Raw genomic sequence first — 23,390 nt, 5'->3', positions numbered from 1 at the left:
CTTAATTAAGAGAATTCTTGAATTCTTCTTTCATTGAATTCTACTAGCCTTTCTGTGTATGATTACCTGCAAGTAACAGTCATCATCTCGCTGCTGAAAGTTTTCCAACTCATGGATCCTGGTCATATGTATTTGCCACCAATCTAAAACAATACCAAATAAAACACAGGACAGGCACCTGAACGTCACATGTGAAGAGCTGCACACCTTGCAGTCCACATTTGCCTGCAGTGCTCTGAGAGTAGTTGCAGCCTCCGCTGTCCATCTCAGACTTCTTTACTTTCTTTGATTCTAGTTAAATTGTAAGTTTAATTAGAGGGTTCTTTTTCTTAAAGATTATTTTATTTTATAGGACAAGGATGCCAACAAACATTGAATGGCATTCTTTAAACAAGTGGGTTTTGTTAAACTAAGTCATGTTCTAATAAAGCTGTTAAATTAAAAACATAAGTGGGAGATGAACAGTTCGACTTCAGTCTTCAAAAAGCAAATAATTTGGTCCCTCTCATGTCCCTAGTAGTAATGCAGATTGGCAAAAATGCTGCAAAATGTGTAGCACTATATATCAACATATATATTATATATGGAAATGTAGCAATATATATACAAAAATGTATATAGCCGGGCGGTGGTGGCGCATTCCTCTAATCCTAGCACTTGGGAGGCAGAGGCAGGCAAATCTCTGTGAGGTCAAGGCCAGCCTGGTCTACAAAGCAATTGCCAGGACATGTCAAAAGCTACACAGCGAAACCCTGTCTCAAAAATTTTTTAAAAAAAATGTATTAAGTTCTGGGGATATGGCTAATGCTGGAGTAATCTAGGCAGATCCAAAGAACTAGTTTTGATCTTCAGCATCACAAGAAGACACACAAGCGCACACACCAATCATGCAAAGACACATGCACCAAATGCACACATACATACAACTACACACACACACCAACCACAAAAGATACACACACCACATGCACACATACACCACACACACACACACACACACACACACACACACACACACACACACACACACACACACAGAGCTTCTTAGTACTCAGAAGGTTAAGGCAGGAAGACCCTAAGTTCAAAACCAGCCTGAGATACATAGTAACACCCTGTCTTAAAACAAACAAAAATCTTTAAAAATATTTTTACTTTTGAGCCAACAATTTCAACTCCATGAAATTACAATAATTAGAAGTAAAAATAAAGTATTTGTTTCAAAGATTATTCATTATAATAAAAATTGCATCAATTGTCATTATCAAGATAAATTTAGTAAACATGGAATATGAGAAATACAGAAAGCAAAAATTGTGCTTTTGAAGAATATTTATTGGCACAGGTAAGTATATAGAAATGAACTTCTGTCTGTTATATTAATTCATGCAACTACCAGTGGATGTGTATTTATTGTATCTATGAAATAATGTAAACAAATATATCACATATAAATAATGTTAAATAGCTCTCGTATGAAAATTACGAGGTTTTTTATTACTTTCCTTGAATTTCCATCCATTTTCTAATTTTCTAGAAGATTCATTGCACATACAATTGGGATAAATTGATATACCTTAAACTGAGGGCATAAAAACTTATTCATCAATGACTACAGCAGTTCTTCCTTGTAATTTTTAAAACTTGGAGGAATTCAGAAGGCTTGGAAGAGTAGACAATGCACATACAAAGAAATATCCAGCTCCATTTAAAAGAAACGATTCATTAATCTATGAAAAGCTATGGAAAACTTTTAAATACATTTAGGGAATGAACAAAGAACATCGGAAAAGGGGGTATTACCACATAATTCCAACCACGTGACACTTAGCAAAGTTAAGAGTATAGAATCTGTAAAGGTTGTGAGAGTATAGAAGAATAAAAGGTATAAAGAGGACTTTCAAGGAAGTGAAACTATGGTGAATGTATGTCATTATTCATTTATCTAAACCCATAGATTGTACAACACCAAAAGTAATCAAACAGAAGCTATGGACTTTTGATAATGACCTTGAGAGTGTAGTCCTTCAACTGTAACACTTGTATCTCTGGTGTGAATGTTGATCTTGGTGGACACTGTGCATATTGGTTTGTGGAATTAAGGAGAATATAAAAAGCAGTTTGTGTTCCAACAACTCTTGCTAAAGGAAACAAGACATAAGGCAGAATTGAAACTATCTGTACAGCTGTGTATTATCATGGAGGTTGTTATAAACAGGCTCTAAATGCTTGAAATATCGTTGGTATAAATAAAATATCATACTATACTAATGTTCTGTCAAGAGTGAAGGACTGAAGGCTAGTGTGGACAGTTTTTAAAGGCAGGGTAGTTGCTCTCGTGATGGTCCTTCCATGGTGATGCTGTAGAGACATCATTAGGAGACTTACACATAGAGGAAAAAGTGAACAAGGCGTGATAAAATAGAGCTCAGAAGGAGATATGAAATAACACAAAACATCATCGGCTGTGGATTTGCCCATTTTCAAATGATTGTTTTCAACACAAAATTCTGTTCCAGCGCTAAGAATTAAAAATATACTTGGGTGGGAAGTAAAACATTATTTTAACCTAGAATTTCAAAGTCTATTTGTCTTTAATGTGATATACGCTATTGCTAACCGAAAGCTAGAAACTAAGAAAAATAATCATATTATGTTTTAAATGTACAAGACAATTTACCCTCAAATTAAAACAGTAAATTGCTACAAAAGGGTGGCTTTCTTTTGCATGGCAATTTGTATTTTCTCACATAGTTTGTACAAAAACTCCCTTTGGCCAGGAAAACATTTGCATAGTAGTTACAGCTGAGTTTTGTTTGTTTTGTTTTTAGGTGAGGATGGGGATGACATGGCTCAACAGAAATTGACCCAGTATTCGTGGAGAAACGGCCCCTGCTTCTTTGGGCAGCAGGCTCTGTCGGGACAAAGTTCAGTGCAGAACTGCTCTCAACTCCACCTCATCCTCACAGCCAGGTGGAAAAGCAAACCCTCCTTTACATCTTGCTTCCTTTAACAAAATTCCCTCAAAAACAAAAGACCTAGATACTCTTTATCATAGACATACATTTTAAATATTTGTGCATAAGGTTTTATCAGATTTACAAAGTCCTATTTCAGTCAAATGAAGTGATTAGACTTCTGAGTATAAAGTGGTGACTTTGGAAGAGACACACATTTCAGTGGTAGACTGAAATAAAAGGGAATATCCCTTGTCTGTGGCTTTCTACCACTGTGATAAGCAACACGACCAAAAGCAGCTTGGGAAGGAAAGGGTTTATTTCAGCTTATAACTCTTAGGTCACATTCTATCCCCGAGGAAAGTCAGGCCAGGAACCTGAAGGCAGGAAATGAAGCAGAGACCCTGGTGGAACACTGGATTGCTTTCCATGACTTTCCTCAACCTGCTTTTGGTACCACCAGGTCCACCTGCCCATGGGTGGCATTGCCCACAGTGAGCTGGGCCTTCCCACATCAACCATCAATCAAGAAAACACCTATTGCCTTGCTTACCAGACAGTCTCACAGAGGCATTTTCTCAACTGAGGCTCCCTCCTCTCTGATGACTAACCTTTTAGTCAAGTTGACAAAAAACTAGCCAACACTCCACTGGATGTAAGCTTATAGTTATTCCATGAATTAAATAATATATTAGTCTCCAAATGAAACAATGGGAAAATTCATTTTGAAAATGTTAATGGTTTAGGCATTTCAACATCCAGCAAAAGACATATATTACAATTTTTATCATTTTTCATAATCAATTTTATATAGAGGCACTTTTATTAGGCCAGTTTTAGTCACTAGTTACTGTTAATTTCTTTTTTAATTTTTCATATGCTCAAGAAAGGGATGTGAGATGTTTTTGTCTTAAGTTGCTAATTTCAGGAGTCTTTTTTATGCAGCACTGCATTTAGTGTGGCAACTAGACTTTTTAAATTATTTATGTGACTCATTTCTATTGGGCAGAGCTAGCACAGATTTAATAAAAACCATTTACTAACTATATGACTTTGGGCAGGTTACTCTGCCTCCCACTATCTCAAATGTCTCATCTGTCAAATGTGTATTGATTCTGTAACTTACATATGCACACATATATGCAGACTACTGTCTGAATGCCATCATCTCACATTCATGGAGTATTGAAGGATATGCTAGAGCATGGAGTAGCAAGGGATATGCCATCTCTAAGCTTTGCTTTCACATTTCATCCAGACCCTCTGTCTCCTGAAATAGAATTCCTTCACAGTAATACAATTCATAGACTAGGATATAAAAATTCAAGGAGAAAAATTTCTTCAATCTAGCCTTGTAATTTTAGCAGAGGTTTTATGGATGAATCCACAGCTTTCCTTGAGCATAAGGTTTAGAGCCACAATGTAAAAAGCAAAAAGATTTATAAGATTTCAAGGGAAACCAGTGCATAGGAGATACAATGTACAATTGCTGTTTGGAAAAAAAAATCATTGTTCATCATAAAGATGTAGGGAAACATTTTCTTCCAGGGTATTTCTCATGACTAACCAGGAGATGTTTGTTATTCACACATCACACCACAAAGGAGGAATAAATCTTTCCAGAAAGTAATCTAGGAATTTGGATCTTCACTATAAACCAAATATGATGTGATTTACCAATCTATGGGGATAATACAATCAGCTACCAAGTATCAGGATATATTTTTGTTGTATTTGGCAGCAACAGCCAAGTTCTCTAGCTCAGAAAGAGAGTTGTCTTCAGAAAGAACAAACTGTGCTTCTTGGGCAGTTTGTTTATCGCCACAGAGAAATGGAATATTCACTTTTTATCTTTTAATGTATTTCAGCATTTGGGAGGTGACAAAATAGAAACATATGGAAGCATTGTATGATAGGATGTGAACTAGTGTGTATTGAAAGTTTGCTTTCCTGTCTATGTTTCAACAAGAAAGATTTGCACCTGTCCCCTAAAACTGTCCCTCTTAAATCCCTATAAGCCTTTCTTGCCTTGAGGCTTGCTGAAGCCTGAGTTTTTAGATCCATGTCTGTTATACTGTTCTAGGCACAAAGGCCAGTATCTTTTGTCAGTGGATTTTAGTTATTTACAGACAAAACCTTATGGGATCCATTCCTTGGGTCTTGTCAGAATGTTTTGATCACTACCTGAAATAGAGTGTCTCTGTTTAAGTATTTCAACACAGGGTTGTAGAAGTCATCAAAATGATGAAGCAGGAATCTAGAAATTACTTCCTATGTAAAAACAACAAACTACTTCTTATAAAATACATTTTAATTTGCAGGACTCTAGAAAATTAACCCAAGAGTTGAAGCAATCTTAGAAGAATTCACAAAGGTGACTGGATCTCAGTAAGTAGAACAAATGTGGTGTTTTAGCCTGCTAGGTCCCCATCTTCACACTGTCCCCATCCAAATCTCCAAGGCAAATTTGAGAACCAGCAGCCTGAAAACAACACTATAGAAGGATATGGTTGATGCTTCTTCAATCCCAAGTCCAGAGAACTACAAGTATTTAATATGTCTAGAGTCATCTCTGTTTTCCACAGAAACAAAACAAAACAAAACAAAAACCTTCTCCTGAAAGCATTTCTCCAACACATTAGTAGGTAGTGCTTGTCATTCTTAGCTGCCTGAAGTGGCAGGGAAGAAGGGTGTAACAGGAACAGTTTTAAAAAGCGGGGTATGTAAGATGGCTTAAGGACACTGGAATGCTTCAACAAACCTCAAGAGTATTTAGAAGGTCCTATATTCATGCACAACTCTGTGCATGTCTAGGATTATGTGGACACCCAGGATAAACCTTGGAGATCATGACCTCTCAGTCCCATTTTTCTTTGAGGCTGTTTCTGAGCAGAATGTACCTGAGTTGTGAAGACACACCCCAAATAAAGACAAAACTCACTCAACAAAAACTGAAGACTTGTAGTTTTCAGTTGAAGAAAAACAAAGACTATCACTTGTCTACAAAGCATTCAGTAGCCACACCTCACAAAGAAATTGGACTCTAGTAAGGAAAAATACTGACAAGTAGCAATAAGAAGCATCACCAAGGCACAGGACAAGAATTAAGTGTGTCTACATTCAGATGTTGGATAACATATCAGTAAAGGCACCTATTACTGATCCTTGCAACTTAAGTTAGATTCCTGGATTTATACAGCTGAGGGAGAGAACCAACTCCCAAAAGTTGTCCTCTAAACCCCACATGATCAATGTGGCATACATGTGTCCCCCATATGTACTCTCACAAAACAAATAAACAAAAATGTATTAAAACACTCAGTTTTTAACAAAAAGAATGAATCAGACAACAAAGAACATGGGGATGGGGAATCTGTTGAATTCATTAGAAACTGCCTGAGGAAGCCTAGACATTGAACTAAATAGAGAAATAATTTTTGTTAGTTACTTTAGATTCAAAGACAGTGAGAATATAGAGATAAAAGCATGAGAATGCTATCTTACAAAACTAGATAACTGGTCACATTTGTAGATAACTGTAATTGCACAAACTGAGGAACAAAGCATGAAGAAGACAGAAAGTGAATTTAGCAATAAGATCTATCAGATGCAAATACGCACAGGAAGGTGGGAATCATCACAGTGCGTACCAACAGAGGCATAAAAAAGCACAGATGAAGGAAAACAAAGCCTCCAAAGCTCCATTCTTTTAAAGGTGAATATCTACAAGACACTCAGATTAATTAGTCAAAATTATATTATTATGAATAAAAATGCTACTTGTAATCTTCAGGACATGCACTAGAAACAGCTTAAAAGCCTATTTTTTTAAAGTTTGGATTCCTAAATGTCTATGAAGCTCAGAAATATAGTCTGGCATTAAGTACACATCTGCGATTTAGCAAAGAAGCCTGGGCGGAAAGTGATGGCGAAGTGTCTGCAGATAAATGCCAATGAAATTCTGTGGGAGAGATGAAGCCAGAGTGGTACAGCCCAAGAAACAAGGAGATGAAATTCCTCTCTAAGGAAGTCCAAAATACCCACAAGAAAAACTAATTTACAGGCTCATAAATGATTGGAACTTTATCGAGGCCTACCTAACCCAAGGCAAGAATGATAACACCAGCCTTTCTAGCCTTCCACTTCAAAAACGGGAAATACCTATCTGCACAAAAACAGGTTACTGTGGCCATCCTGTCCCACTAAATATAAGGGCAAGCTCTTGTGAAAGTCACAGTTCAGAGGCAAGGGCTCAATGTAAGAATGAGACAGAATGTATCTCCTCATTCAGCATCTTGTTATCACATCACCATAGGAATATTTGCCACAGTAACTGTCACTCAAGTCTGCTTATCAAGAAGAAAATGATAATGCATGCATACTCAAAGAGAAATACACACTTTGATTAAAGAAAATAAGCACTGGAGGCAGGCTCACATGTTTGAATCACTGAGACATCAAGAATGCCTTTGATGGGCTGGCTAATAGATTTGGTGTAAGCAAAAAAAAAAAAAAAAAAAAAAGACCAACTCCTAGAAAAAACAAAGAGGAAATAAGCAATGTCTTTTAAATCCCAGAATATCCAAGAACCATTAAAAACACAAGGTACAAAATATTCATAATGGGAATATCAAAAAAGAGAACAGATTAGAAAGAAAGTTGAAGAAATAATGAGAAATACTTTTTTTTCCCAAATTAATGTTAAGCAATAAATGTGGATTCAGCAAAGTAAGGGAACATCAAACAGAGCAAAGGCCAAAAACTGCACCTTAGCATACTATGGAAAAATCACAGAAGGATTCAGGGGGATGAAACATCTATGATAGAACAACACAGGCCCTGAATCTACGGAAACTGTGAAAGAAGAGTGTGGAGTGAAATTCATAAAGTATTTAAAGAAAATAACCCACTGACCTCATCCTGAAACTAGTGAAATTGTCCTTCAAACATAATCAAAAACCTGCCTGATAAAAATCAAGACACTACTGTCAGCAGAGAATTGTCTCACAAAGAAAGTGTTAAACTTATTCAATATGTGTACCACTCTGCACATGAATGTGTGTGTGTGTGCAAGAGTGGGTGTGTTTATATATGTGTTTGTTCATGGACACATCTGTGCATGCATTTACACTTGTGTATGTGTGCTTGTGTGAGTGCATGTGCATGTGTGTACATACATCTGTGCATGTGTTTGCACATGTGTATATGTACATGTGTCTATGTGTGTACAAAGAAAGACACAAACTCTCCTTTAGAAAACTAGAAATGGAAGCAAATTATATCAAATAAATAAAAAAATACAAATGAGGTCAGAAATAATGAATTTAAAAATAGGAAATCACTAGATAAAAATTACAAAAGCTGTTGCCTCTAAAAGATCAAGAAGATAGAGTAACATTTAGCCAGAGTAGCAAAAACAAAGAGACAAAGTAGACACAAATAACTCAAATCAAAACAGACAGAGATCCCTGTAGATCCTCTGACACTGCAAGTCTAATAATGTACCATATGAGCAAGCATGCTTTTGCCATCTGGTCAACCTGTTTGCAAAAATCATCTCCTCAAAAAACAAAATGTACAGAAACTCACCAAAGAAGAAACAGGCTCTCTCAACAGACCTATATTTATTAAAGACATTGAATGAATAATTAATTACTTCCAGACCAAACTTTCCAGGACCATATGGGGTTCACTTCTATGTTATTTCAAACATTTAAGAAAATTCTGAGATACTTTATGATTTTTCCCTAAAGTTAAAAACAGGGGGATACTTTTTGATTCAATGGAGGCATTAATGCCAAGATAATAAGAAAAGAAAACAATACATCAGTATCTCCCATTACTATAAAAGTAAGAATCATCAAAAAATATGATCAAATTAAATCCTACATGGATAAAGAAAGGGATTGTACTGCATGATTGCTGTATTTTTCTTGTTTACTAATGCAAGAATGGTTTAACATTTGAAAATTATTTAATGTACCTTATCATATATAGAAGCTAAAGAAGAAAAAGCATGTGATCACACCAAAAGATACATAAAAGCATTTGACAAAATTCCATATCCATTGAGAGAAAAAAAACAATAGCACAAACATCAGCACTTTAAGATTACAAGGACACTCACTTGTCAACAAGCCCTCCAGTGAGGGCTTGCTAACTAGATGAGGGGGACAGCCAGCATATCCTCTCCAACCTTGTTTTCAACATTGTGCTGATCACCAATGGTGGGAGGTTCAATCAAATGTGTCTTTGTTCAGAGACAACACATTTATTCGTGGAGAAAATCTTAAGGTTTCAGCAAAAAAAAAATTATTCAAGATAGTGTCTAGTAAAACCATCCCTGAAAAGGCGGGAAATTAGAGCAAGGAGAAAAAGGTTTTTTGTTTTTTTGTTTTGTTTTGCTTTGTTTTGTTTTTTTTTAAGTACTTGCTTTTACAATAGTCAAGCAGAATCTAAAATTTAAAACATTCCATAAATAGCCTCAAAATGATGGGCTGGCAAGAAGTTTCAGGGTGCCTGCCATCAATTTTGGTGACCCGTGTTTGATCCTCAGGATCCATGTTATAAAAGAGAACTGACTCTAGCTAGTGCTGTTTTGACCCCTACATGCACAACTTGGCATGTGTGAACCCTCTCCAATAAAAAAATTTAAATTTAGTAAAAATTAAAAATCTCTAAATGCAATAGTTATGAATATATTAAAATATGTATTCTTGCTGAAGAAGGCTATAAAATGCTAATAAAAGCAAAACTGTACAAACTAATAGAGTAATATTCTACATTATGGCTAGAAAGTTTCACTATTGTAATAAGAAGTCAATTCTTCCCAATTAAAATCTGTGAATTAATTATAAGTACAGTGAAAATTTTGGGAGGCTATTGTATGTATATTAACAAAAACTTTGAGTTAACATGGAAAGACAAAGTGCCACAGATTAGGTAATATTTTGAACTGTAATAATAAATTCAGAAGAATATTGCTACCTGACATCAAGACTTATTATGAAGTATCAACATTCTAAAGAAAGTGGTGTTACTGGAAGAATAAACAGATTGACCAGTGTGACACAATACATAGCACAGGAATGATTTCAGAGAAACATTAACAGTTAAAGGAAGGTAATGCAGTAGAAGCATTCTTTGCAACAAAATTCTAGACCATTGCTTGCAGAAAAGTGAGTACAGGCATAGAACTTACACCTTACAAATATTAACACAATATAAATATTAAGTGAAAGCCCAAAACACCACATAACAGTTTAAGAAACCCTAGATGACACTGAATTTGGAGATGAACTCTAGGTACAATCATAAGACACAATCCAGAAAAAAAAATGGTAAGCTAGACTTTATTATGTGTCCAAAATGACACTATCAAGAGAATGAGAACATAAGCCACAGATTTAAGAGAAAATATTTGTAAAATCTGAATGTGATAAAAGAATGTTCTTGAAGATATACAGAGTTTATAATGTAAGAAAACCCTTAATACATTTCAAATGGTCAAAAATCTTCAACAGATGCCTCACCAAAGAAAGTATGTGAAAATATGTTCATTGTCATTCATATTCCATCTGGAAATTCCTGATTAAAACAAGACATTGATACAAAAAGCGTGCATGTATCAAATGACTAAATGCAGACATCGATAGAGCCAGTTCATGGTAAGGACATGGAACAAGAATGCCCATTTATTGTTCATAGTAGTGAAAAACAGCAAAGCCATTTTGCAAGACAACCTAGGACTTTATTAAAAATAAATACTCTGTTACTGTGTTTACTATGCAATCCAAGAAAGTAAGGACTTTTTAAAAATATGTTTGTTTGGTAGGTTGTTTGATTTAGGTGTTTAGAGATTGGGTCTCACTAAAGAGTTTTCTAATTACTTTTGTTATGAACCCAAAACTTCTTTTTAAAACCTATTAAAATCCAAAAGAACTAAAGTGGAATGCTAGAAAATACCCATATACAAAAAGTAGACAGTAACACAGGACCAGAAGAGTAGAAAACATGAAAAGGGGGCCAAAATAATGGCCATAAGTTCTTTATTACTAGTTATGTTATTAACTAAAAGTGGATAAACAATGATTAAAAGACAGCTTGGCATGATAAAAGAAAATATCAAAGCATAGGCTACCTGTTACAAAAGAAAGAATGTAAATTTAAAAACTTAAGTAGTTTGAGAGTAAAAAAGGTAGAAGATTGACTGTATTATTAGTTGCAAAAAAGAAAGCAAAAACAAAGAAAACTGCAATACCTACTGTAAATCATGCAAAATACAGTAGAGCATGTTGGTGAATGTTGGTAAACCCACTCTCAGTAGGTATAGCAGGAATACTGTACATTCTGTGCCAAGCTTAGCAACAGATCAAGAAACTGTTTTAAAAAAATCAGTAAGTGAAAATAAATTTTAAACTTAGACCAAATTTCCCTTTAAAAATGTTATTACTGAGAAAGAAGGTTGTAAGATGTTAAGAGAGATTCTCCACTCAAACCAGATAGCAATTGTAAATACAGATATGTATCCACAGACACTCAAAGTGAATTAAACAAAAGTGTACATAATTTTCGGGAACTGTATAATTCAATAATAATAATAATTGGAGTATTTAGTATCATAACTTATTTTTAGTATATATATTATATGTGGATTGATGAGCATATTCTACCCTTCACCTTGTTCTACTTATCATCCTTTCTCACCCCTATTCTTTCCTGTTTGTTTCTCTTTTCCCTAAATAAATCACATCTACTTTAATTTAATATATACATACATTATTTCAATAATAGATATGTTGTTATGAAGGATCAAGAAATAAATGAGTTGATTTGAATACCTCTATAAACGAGCAAGTATCATTAATGTACTTCTATAAGAATGGGATATATTTTTTTCTATATAAAGAATATATTTATAAAAAAAAGTCTCAGCTCATTTTTAAAATTCAGATTTCAGACAGTATGTCCTCTAACAGTTGGAAATCAGCCACTAAAGGAACTTTGAAGGATGTTTGTTTGCTTAACAACCTCTGGAGGGGGGAGGTTCTTGTTGTTTAGTGTCTTTTACAATGCATTTATTCAGAGTTTTAAAATTGTCATTATAGATGTCTTTTACTTCCTTGGTTTGGTTTAGTTGAAAAAAAATTTGAAGCTGTGATAAATGTGATAGAATTTAAAACTTTCTAAACAGCAAAGAAAACAATTCAGTGAAGAGACAACTTAAGAATAGAAGAAAATTTTTGACAGTTTCATGGAGGATTAAAATTTAGAATATATACAGAAATAAAAAACTAAATTCCACTCAATAAATGTGCCAATGTAACAGAGGGATTTCAAAAGATGAAATATGATCAGTAAGCAATATGAATGAAATGTTCAAAATCCTTAGCCATCAAAAAACACAAAATAAAACAGCATTGAGACTCCCTCTCACTCCAGCCAGAATGTTTACCATCAAGAAAATAAATAACAAGTGCTGGCTTGGAAATGTTAATTATTCCAGTGCTATAAAATCAATATGGAAGTTCCTCAATTGGCTAAAAATAGGACTAGCATATGATCCAAACACATCACTTCTAAGAATATGCCCAAAGTCTAAGTCAACATACCACAGAGATGTTGTCACTTGTATATTTATTGCTGCACTATTCACAGTAGCCAAGTTATGGACTCATCTTACATGTTCATCAACAGATGAACTGATAAAGATTGTGATGCACCAAAGCTTAGATGTATATTTTGGTATAATTCCACGATATTAAAAGAAAAAAATGTCATTTACCTTCTTGTTTGTTTCAGTGTAATGCTCTTAAAGTCATAGCATGAAATACTTGCACTGTCCTATTCTTGGTAGTTTGAAATAATAGTATTTTTGTATGTTTTGGAGTGTGTCTGTATGTATTAACATAACAGTTTTCACTGCCTAGGTGTTCGTAATAAAAATGAAAGGTTCTGAGTATATATATTATTCAGTAATCTCCACGGTGTCCACTTGAGTGTGGAGTCACTGATAACACCCAGCTGGGGTCTTGTTTTAAAGAGACAGTGATTGTGTTTTTCTAAAGATGTTTATTTCTGTCTTTAAATATCTTAACTTCCCCACTCCCCCCCTTTTTTAATTAATATTGATTCAGGGGTGTTTTTCCAATGTTGTCAAGGGAGGAACACAAGGGGAATTGACACCTTGAACTCCCAAAATATATTATTTTGTGTACTTTAAAATGTGACTTTGAGTTCTTTGTGGAAACTTAGAATATGATGTACATGATTCTTTCCAGAATTGTCCAGCAGCAGTAATGAGGCAGCGACAATTTCTGAGTAGTTGATTGGATGTCCTCTTACATTTCTCCTTAAGGTGACTGCAGTGTGGGTGGCTATTGTGTAGACCTCACTGCCCAGAGTGTCTGTAGCCATTTCTCCTCTGGAAATAGTTTGTAAAAATCAGCTGGTAACTCGGGGCACTGGCCCTTGTTATCTGTGCCCCTGGGAAACCTGAAACACAAGCAGTTGTACTTGTTGGGGATTAGCTGATCTCCAGAGGCCTGGGGAAGTGGTGGGGGCTGTGAGTGGTGCTGTCTCTTTAAAAGTGCCCTTTATGTCATTCCCCATTCTGGGGCTGCCAGAGGGGCCACGGGCTTTGGGAGATATTGTGTGGATGCCAGTGAATCAGAATGAAATGGTGGTTTGTGTAGATGCATTTGTCTGCTGTCATTTCTTATATATATATATATATATATATATATATATTAAACTTACTGTAACTGTACAGTTCCAATTTATGTTGTAAAACATTAAACCATTTTCCAAGTGTTTACAAAAAAAATATTGTGATGTACATGCACAGTGGAGTCATATTTAACCATAAAGAATAATTAAATTATAACATTTGCAGATAAAGACACTAAAGGTGATGACAATATCACTTTATTGCTCATTTTTGTTGATCCTAGATTTCCATACAGATAGTAAAATTACATATATGTAATATCTTATATACAACACATGCATTTATATATATATATATATATATATATATATATATATATATACATTATTCATGTAGGAGTAAAACTTGCTGAGTGAATGGGGCCAATGGGAGAGGTGAGGAAACGGAAAGGGAGTGAATTATTCAAAGTACATGATATAGTTACAGGAAAAAATGAAGCCCATCACTATGCTTAATTAATATATGCCAATAAAAGTTTGTGTTTTAAACCATTAAAGGCATTTTAAATTTTAAAATATAATTGGAGTTTAAATGAAAAAATTAATACACAATAAGCATATACTGCTTCTGAGATTTATGAAGAATGCCCTTAATTCTGATGTTTTCTCCCAGTGATATTAACAAAGAAACATTTCTATAAAATCTTGAAGTCTGTTTTGGAAAAAAACATTACCCAACCATCATTATTCACCGTATCATTCTATTTTTAATTCTGACCCTCATAATAAGACTCACTTGTAAACATATCTTTAAAGTTTTTACTCAATTAATGAAAAAATACCATGCTAACTGGCAGCTTAAAGGAAGTTCCAAATAGTGATAACCTAAATTAGACTTTAAAAGCCAAGTGTTTCCACTAGTTCAATAAGATACTCTTCTGCTATCTGAAGATTCTGAACATTTTAACTAAGTGAATGTTTATTCTGTACATCTTGTTCTGATTACTGAGAATTACAGCAATAAGTGATTTCACTTCTGCTCTTAGCCACCTTGTTATCTATTAGATCATGCTAGTCCAACAAGCACAAAATTAACTCCAATTACATATGATTACAATGAGTGCAATAATTAAAACATAAAGATGTAGAGATTTAGGCTGGGTATGAAAGCACTTGCCTCTAATCCCAATAATTTGGAAGCAGGGGCAGGCACTCTCGTGAGTTTGTGGCCTGACTCTTCTACAAAGGAAGGTCCAAGCTAGCCCAGGTTACATGGATATATGAGACATGTATATGTATTATGTATGTGGAGAGAGAGAATGTGTGTGTGTGTGAGAGAGAGAGAGACAGAGACAGACACAGACACAGAGCGAGAGAGAGATTACATCTAACTTTATTACTTAGAATACTTGCTATAAAGCAGTGATTCTCAACCTCGGTTACATTTTAGTAACACCTTAAGAGCTTGGAGAAAACTTTGTGACCAGACTTCATCCAAATAAATCAGTATGTTTCATGACTTTCTAATCTCCCTAAATGAACTCACTATGTAGCCATGTTTGAAAACCATGTTAAAAGACCAGGAGGGACAAAAAAGAATAGGCAAGCTTTGGTTCAAAGGGACAGAGAATGGCACTTGGAAGAATCTTCTCCTTAATATAATTAATTTATTTTTACTCTCCAAACCTTGGATCATTTATCACATTCTCTGAAGAGTATTTTTGTACTTCCCCAATGATATCCATGAGAATCCTAATAACAGTAATATAAGTTATCACTATTTTTTTTTTTGAGACAGGTTTCTCTGTGGCTTTGGAGGCTGTCCTGGAACTAGCTCTTGTAGACCAGGCTGGTCTCGAATCACAGAGATTCACCTGCCTCTGCCTCCTGAGCGCTAGGATTAAAGGTGTGCGCCACCACTGCCCAGTTAAGTTATCACTACTTTATAGACTTTTCTATGTTCCAGATGCCATAACAAGCACTTTAATTATATTTCAATATTATCCTTCTGAAAGACGCTAGGAGCCAAGTAGCAGTATTATTTTTAAATTTTACATTTGGCAAAAGCAAATATACAACTAAAAACTGGTGCATTGGAAGTTCAACTAGCAAACTTGTGTTCTGAAAGATGAGCTACTGATCCTATGTAGCTCAAGTGTACTTCAGTCATATGGTGAAGCATATTATATTGTAATACATTTGTGATTTTCATTCATGACTCATTTGCCCAACCCATTGGCAGGTGTTGAGTTTATTCTCAATGTACTTGGTGCTAGAAATATGAACTCTGGGAATCAGTAGCATGGAGTTTACATCAACAAATAAGTTGACTGACTAAATCCTGCAAGTCACTTCTTTTTATAATTAAGTTTTTGTTGACCCACAACCATGGCCATTGGTTGACTGGTTTGTTACCTTGTATTGACCTTCATGTTACAAGATTGCAGTAGAGCAGTTATGGCAAAGCCTTAAACTATGATGCTCTGATCTATTCAACTATGTTCACAGCAGCATTATTTGCAACAGCCAGAACCTGAAAGCAACCTAGATGCCCCTCAACTGAAGAATGGATAAAGAAAATGTGGTACATTTACACAATGGAGTACTACTCAGCAGGAAAAAAAAAACAATGAAATTCACAAGCAAATGGATGGAACTAGAAGAAACCATCCTGAGTGAGGTAACCCAGTCACAAAAAGACAAACATGGTATGTACTCGCTCAAATGTGGATTTTAGACATACAGCAAAGGTTTACCAGCCTACAATCCATACCACCAGAGAAGGTAGGAGATGGGATAGGGGGTTGTTGGGGGGCAGGGGAGAAGGGGAGGAAGAGAGAACTGGGATTAACATGTAAAACAAGCTTGTTTCTAATTTAAATTAAAAAGATCACAAAAAATATGGCAGTCTTGTCATTTATAAAAAGTTTGACAGTCCATAATCTAGAACACAAGACAAGTGAGTCACTAGTGACTACCTAGTGATACTAGGTAGTGGTACTCACACACAGAATATAAAAAAAAAATAAGTATATATAAGGGTAGGATGTAGGGCAACCAATTCCTACAAGGCATGGTATTGGAAAGCTTGGAAGAATTACCCATATAAAAAGGAGCAACCAGATCAAGAAGATCATGTGGGCAGTGAGGCAAGGAACTAGAGTAACTATGAAAAAAATAAGGTAGGTAGGTTGAAGTGATGCTAATGAGATTTATGCACCTCATGAAAATGTAGTTTTGCTTTCTTTTTCATTTTTATCATTTTATTGTAGAGGAATAGATGGGCAGGGCCTTGTTATGTGGTCCAGGTAGTCCTGGAGGTCATAATCTTCCTGTCTCAAAGGGCTGGGTTCATAGATATGCACCACCCGGCTCAGTTAACAGAATTATGGACTCTCATTGGAATAGCTCGTGATGCACATGGCATAATGCACTCATGGGAATCAGAATTTCTGATATGCTACTGTACAGCAAGATGAGTAAGGTTAATTATGAACTATATATTTCAAAAGATAGGGTTGTTTTTTAAAAAAATATTTAAATAAAAAACAAAATAATTGAGACTACAGAGATCTTTAGCTTGATTTAAATGTTATGTATACACTCATGAATGAAAATATTACATTCCTTCAATAATATTGTGTTTATGTTGCTATGTATTAATTAAAAATAATCTAACTTAAAAGCACAGTAAACATTTGTAAATAGTTATTCGCTAACTTAAGTGACTAGTTCCTATGTAAAAGACAAATAAAATTTGCATAACAGGCATCAGTTCTTGAACTGATTGACCTGTAAGAATTATATCTTCTTCGATCCACACCACAGCTACACAACTTATCCCAGGCAGCTAGCACCATTGCAGACTTGCAATCCCAGCACTCAGTGGTTCAGGCAGGACAGTCTTAAATTCAAGGTCAGTCTGGATTACTGAGTGAGAATCTGTCTCAAAACCACAGCAGCAGCAGCAGCAGCAACAAAAATAATATGAAGGCTGCCATGTTTCTTTGTTTTCAGTTGTTTCAATTATATATAACTATTCACAGTAAGTGAAGTGGTTGCATTGACTGTACCTGGAAAATTCATGGGCAGTTCAAAGGGCTTCTGCGACTCGGAGTCTCCAAAATTCTCCTCACAAATCTCAGCCATGATCTTTTTAACTTTCAGACCCGTGATTTTAATCACTTCCCCTGTTGACAAACAGCATTCATTGCCGAACATTTCATAAATAGACCCTGAAAAGAAAGAAAATAATCTTTTTAAAGAAAAAAAAAACGTTAAACAGTAAAGAACAAAATTGTGTCAAGAACCTCATATAAAATATTTTTTCACTCAATTCCTCCCTTAGCCACCTAATAAACTGGAGTTCAATCTGACTATCCCAAAATGTACACCATGCACCAGGAAACATATTGGATTTCCACTTTATCCACTGGGAAAACTGTAAACAATCTTTTTATTATTATTTGAAATTGAATTTATGGTTTGCTCATCACTGTTAGCTCATTTATACAAGGTCAAACCACAGTCAGGTCTCCTGCTGTCAGGATTTATGGTACATTTTTGCCAGGTCACAGAATTCGGCGTATATGAGTCAACATTAATTTGAGTAAGTCCTGCAAACAGGGCTATAACACAATCCTAGACTCAAAGACAGAAAGGCCTGTGTACCAGGTCTTCACATTAACAGGTGAATTTTTCATTATTTTTCAGATCTGGTACTCTTCATCTTTGTGAATTTAAGTTTTCTTGTCCATTTTTATCTGTTGTTTTTTGACAAGCTGGAGCCATCACTCGATACCTTTGTGGCAATAGGTGGCAGACCAGCCCAGCAAAACAGAATAGCTTCACTTTGGTTCATGATTTCAACCTCCTTCTCGAAAAACCTTTTATCATAGATACTAATGTTAAGGTTTTCATTCATTTATTTTCGCTCTGTGTCTCCTGATGGAAGGAGAGTGGGCAGTGAAACCATCAAACTTTGAACATTAAGAAAGACAAGAGGTCATAGTCTGAACCATCAGCCCTAGTCAAAAGAGAACAACTGAAATCAGCGTCTCTAGAAGACAGTTCCATCACAAAGGAAGAGAAACTTATAACTGGTTTAAGGAGCATTACACAACTGCAAGCATTTAAATACGACAGCAATTTGTCCCTCCTTCCAAGATGGCTCAAAGTTTCTTGATAACACTAAATGTGAGGCTATGAAGATAAAACTCTAAGCTCTGTCTGCTTTCTGAGTTTTTCCATTTTGAAAAGTAAATTTTTTATTTCCATTTTTTTAGTGCCCTCACAGACTCTGGTTTGACATACATATTATATATTACATATAATAACCCTCTTATGGCATTCATGGTTTTCACAAAACTTCCTAAAGCTGGGATTTCACCGAGTTATTACACAAAGGACTTTAGGCTGGAATAAGCTGAGGTAATAAAATAAACAATTAAAAAACCCATGCAACATTTTCTGCCAGTGAACTCAGAAGAGTTATATGCTATGATGAATCACATACTAACATTTTATACCATTACCATTGTATCAACCTGCACTTAAATTTTTGTGAGTTTGGTTTTTATTGCTCCCAATTCAAGTTTAAGATTCATTAGAGAAAATAATAATTGAATTATATTTTTGGATGATTGCAACACATCCAGGCCCCTTTTTTACTCGGTCAGTAAACTGAGTGTGTTAGGCCTTGTGAATAGCAGTAGGCATCAGGGATAAAATGTAAAGATTTTTCCCTCAGAAGCACAGTCCTGCAAGGAGTGAGCAGGTAAGCAAACCATTGCCAAAGACCAGGAAGAAGCCATAAAGTAGGAAATGCAGAGTGTTGTGAAGTCTCAGAGGCATTTTGTTTCCACAGGGAAGAGGAAGTGGGAACAAATCCTGAAGGAGAGACAATAGCCCATGTAGGCTTTAAAGGAAGGTCACATGATACATAAATGGACAGAAGCCAATAGTACTGGACAGATAGTAAGATGTGGGAAAAAAAAACCCAACACATTCTGGAAACTTTAAGTAATTCCTTGTGCCTAAATTGTAAAGTAATAAAGGTGAACTGTTTAGTCTTGTTTTCAGAAGGAATATGTAGAGAAAATCAAAATTTTACAGTTTTTTAATTAAATTTACAATGCACAAAACAATGGTCTGAAGTAACTTTGAAGTCATTTCCGGTTATCAGGGTCCAGGAACAATACTAATTTAATAAGAGGTCATTTGTACTCTAGACATTAACTACCCAAACTGTGGTCCAGTGTGTCACCCGGGAGCTTATTAGAATCTTGGCCAGAGTTGCTGAATCAGAACCCACATTTTTAACAAGCTCCCCAGATGATTAATAAGTACATTAAGGTTTGTAAAGCCCTGTCTGCACTGCAAGTACACAATTGAAATAACCTGTTTTGAGATCGCTGCAAAACAAATCCAAGGAAAACTTGTCACCCTCTCACAGAAAACCTTTGGTGTCACTGAGGTGGGGAACAGGAAAAAGAATTTGAGACACATAAATGTTAAGGGAAGATTTTTCTTAATTGTGGGCAATAGGATATTATTTAACTGAACTCCTTTTAGCTGAAAGTGTTTAACTTAATTTCTGTACAATGAATGTCTATTCTTCAATATGACTTATGGCCAACTGACTGGTGAGGAATGCCAACTTCTTTTACAGGTTCAAAAGGATCCAAAATTCAAAAGATAAATTTGTGCAAGATTATATATCAGTTCGTAAGGGCAAGAAGCCAGATAATTCTATGACAAAAAATTATGCATTCTAGCCAACACATTCAAAGTTTCTAGTCTTTCCCTAAGCATGTATATCTCTCTTTAAAAAAAAAAAAAGTGCTGGGGGTTAGTGGTTCACACATTTAATCCCAGCGCTCAGGAGGCAGAGGCAGGCAGATCTCTGTGAGTTCGAGACCAGCCTGATCTACAAGAACTAGTTCCAGGACAGCCTCCAAAGCCACAGAGAAACCCTGTCTTGAAAAACCGAAAGAAAGAAAGAAAGGAAGGAAGAAAGAAAGAACGAAGAAATTCACTTCTATTATTAATATTAGGATGAAAACATCATGCAAATGCTAACAGAACATTTCTCTTTAAAATGTGATTCCCATTTTGTTTCTAACCAGTAAGTCTTCTCTCTGTCTCTGTCTCTCTGTCTGTCTCTGTTTCTGTCTCTGTCTCCCTCAAATGTCTTGTGTAGTTCAGGCTGGTCTTCAACTCATGATGCAGCCCAAGAAGTCCATAGACTTCTGATTTTCTAGCTTGCAGGTTCCCAGGTGCTGGGATTGTATCTTGTGCTCCCATGCACAGTTGACATGATGCTGGAGAGCCACCCCAGGTCTTTGTTTACTCGAGGCAAACACTACCAGCTGAACTACATCCTCACCACTTCTGTACTGGAAAGACTTCTGAGGGGGAAGGGGACCCAAAATGAAGACATTGTGTCATTGACAGGTAACAAGGGCATGTAGCTATTTGTAGATCCCTAAAACAGGCAAGGTTCCCATACTTCATTCTTACCAATATAATACCTCCTAAAATATACTCCTGAGTTTTAATATAATGATGAATTTTAAAAATAAGCAACTTCCACGATCTCAGAATAAACACTTACGTGTGATTGCTTTTTAAAAAGTTTTGCTAAGATGTGTGTCTAAAGTATGTTTGCTTATGTATAGGCATACATATTCAAGTGGCTTTCATTCCATTTTAACCAGGAGACATGTATTTTGAATATGCACGTCTCAAATCTATTAAATCTTTACAGCGTGATTCTTTCCAAGTCAGAGCATATGTATTCAGGATAATGGCAAACATCAGAGCAAGCTGGAACAAAGCAGCCTGTTTTCAGTGATCAAACATTGCCCCTGAAGGCTGTAATGAAAGAACCATGTGCCTTTGAAATCACCTTTTCTGTAATGCTACTTTTCTCGATAAAAACGACACATTAATATCCTTTCATGAGCTCATCCCTTACTTGACACTCCATATAAGCAATGCTGTGATCACATAGGAATAGTCGAAACAATTGGTTCAATAGGCTTTTCCCCCATTCCATTTCTCCATTTAAAAATGTGTGGCAGTCAGAAAGAGAAAGCTCCGTTATTTGGAGGTTATCTTCCCTGTGTTCAAACACACCATGGCCTAAACTAGGCCACACTTCATTTACCTCCTCGTTGACCTATCTATGCTCAACCAACCCTAAAGATTCAGCTAACACTCATCCTCAAAAAGTGCTTATAGCCAACCTAAAGAAACGCTCATTCCCTCCTGTACATTTGGAGATGAATTTCTAGAAAAGATACAACAAGCTAGTTAAATGTACAAAGCCTCCTCTCCCCACCCCACCCCAAAGAGCTACCATACAGTTTTTGTCTATTCTAGATCCCGAGTGAATGTTTTCAATACTAACCTTTACTGTAAATGATTACAAATTAGTAGGACTGTAACTGTCTTTCTACATCAGCATGTCCTATTCAAGGGTTGGTGTGGGGTATATTTTCTGTGTTTACTATCAAAGAGATAAGCAATGTCAGATTATCTAGCTGCCCTCAGAGTATTCTAAAGAGTATAAGGGGCAGGTGCTTCTTTGATGTAATTTTTACTTTTATTTTTCCATGTTAGATACTAGGGATTGAACATACGACCTTATGCATGTTGGGTAATATTGTGGGGTATTGGTACATTGTGTGAAAATATATTTCTGTGATTGATTTAATCAAGAGCTGAACAGCCAATAGCTAGGCAGGAGGTATAGATGGGACTTCCGAGCAGAGAGACAAAGTAGGAGAAGTATCTAGATGTAAGAGAGGTGCCAGAAGACACAGAAGCAGTATGTGACAGGACATAGACTAATAGAAATGGGTTAGTTTATGTTATAAGAGCTAGTTAGAAATCAAGCCTAAGCTAAGGCCAAGTTTTCATAATTGATATTAAGTCTCTGTGTCATTATATGGCAGCTGCCTGGCAGACAGAGAAAGTCTTCGTACAGGTAAATATCCCACAACTGGGCTCCATTGCCATAACCCATTTTCCCTTTTAATTTTGAGACAGGGTCTCATGAAATTGCCCATGCTGGTCCACAACTTGAGTAGATGGGATTACAGGCATACACCACAGGACTTGACTGCTACTTTCCTTTATATTTGGTTATATATGCTGGACTTTAAAGTGGAGCTCATGTGAACATTCGTGATAGATAAGGATGTGTTAGGAAGTCTTACCCGAAAAATATGGTTGCTAGTATATGACAAAGCATAAGAGAATCATACCAGTTGCCTATGGGGATATGTCTTTGCTCCTTGTAAATATGTTGATGATTCTATACCCAGGAACAGTAAAACAAAACTAAACAGTTCAGTGCTCTTACTTTACAATTTAGACACAAGACATTACCAGGAATCAGGATGTCCACAAAGGAAGCCTCTAAGTATGAAATTATTATATTAGATTCACATCTTTAAGCATTGTGGTTGATAGACATTAAAGATACAATTAGAGAGAGCTCTTCAATTTTTCTAGATAGTTCACCACATGAATGAAGCTTAGAAAGAAATATGGATGGAATAGATGTTTGCATGGTCAGCCTTCTATAAAAAGATGTCCCTATCCACTCCAAAACCAAGACAAATTCTTTCCCACCACCTGATGAATACACATAAAAGCAGTAAATGAACATGTTGTTCCAACACTGCATTGAGGTCACTGGGTACATGAATTATTGAGTCTGTTGCTTACCTAGCAGTAGGATAAGACTCTGACTGTTAA

General features: G+C 35.7%; 1 protein-coding gene across 5 annotated transcripts in view; it reads right to left on the bottom strand.

Annotated features, from left to right (window-relative positions):
• Themis (thymocyte selection associated) overlaps positions 1-23,390 on the bottom strand; it is a 205,060-nt gene that overhangs the window by 122,244 nt on the left and 59,426 nt on the right. For all 5 annotated transcript variants that reach the window (XM_027402857.2, XM_027402858.2, XM_035440329.1 and 2 more), the window contains one exon: positions 17,696-17,857. In XM_027402857.2, coding sequence (XP_027258658.1) covers positions 17,696-17,857 — 162 coding nt within the window. The remainder of the gene's footprint in view (positions 1-17,695; positions 17,858-23,390) is intronic.

The sequence above is a fragment of the Cricetulus griseus genome, chromosome 2, assembly GCF_003668045.3.
Source record: "Cricetulus griseus strain 17A/GY chromosome 2, alternate assembly CriGri-PICRH-1.0, whole genome shotgun sequence".
In the NCBI taxonomy this organism is placed as follows: Eukaryota; Metazoa; Chordata; class Mammalia; order Rodentia; family Cricetidae; genus Cricetulus; species Cricetulus griseus.
The sequence above is the reverse complement of the archived record's forward strand: the minus strand, read 5'-3'. Positions and strand labels throughout refer to the sequence as shown.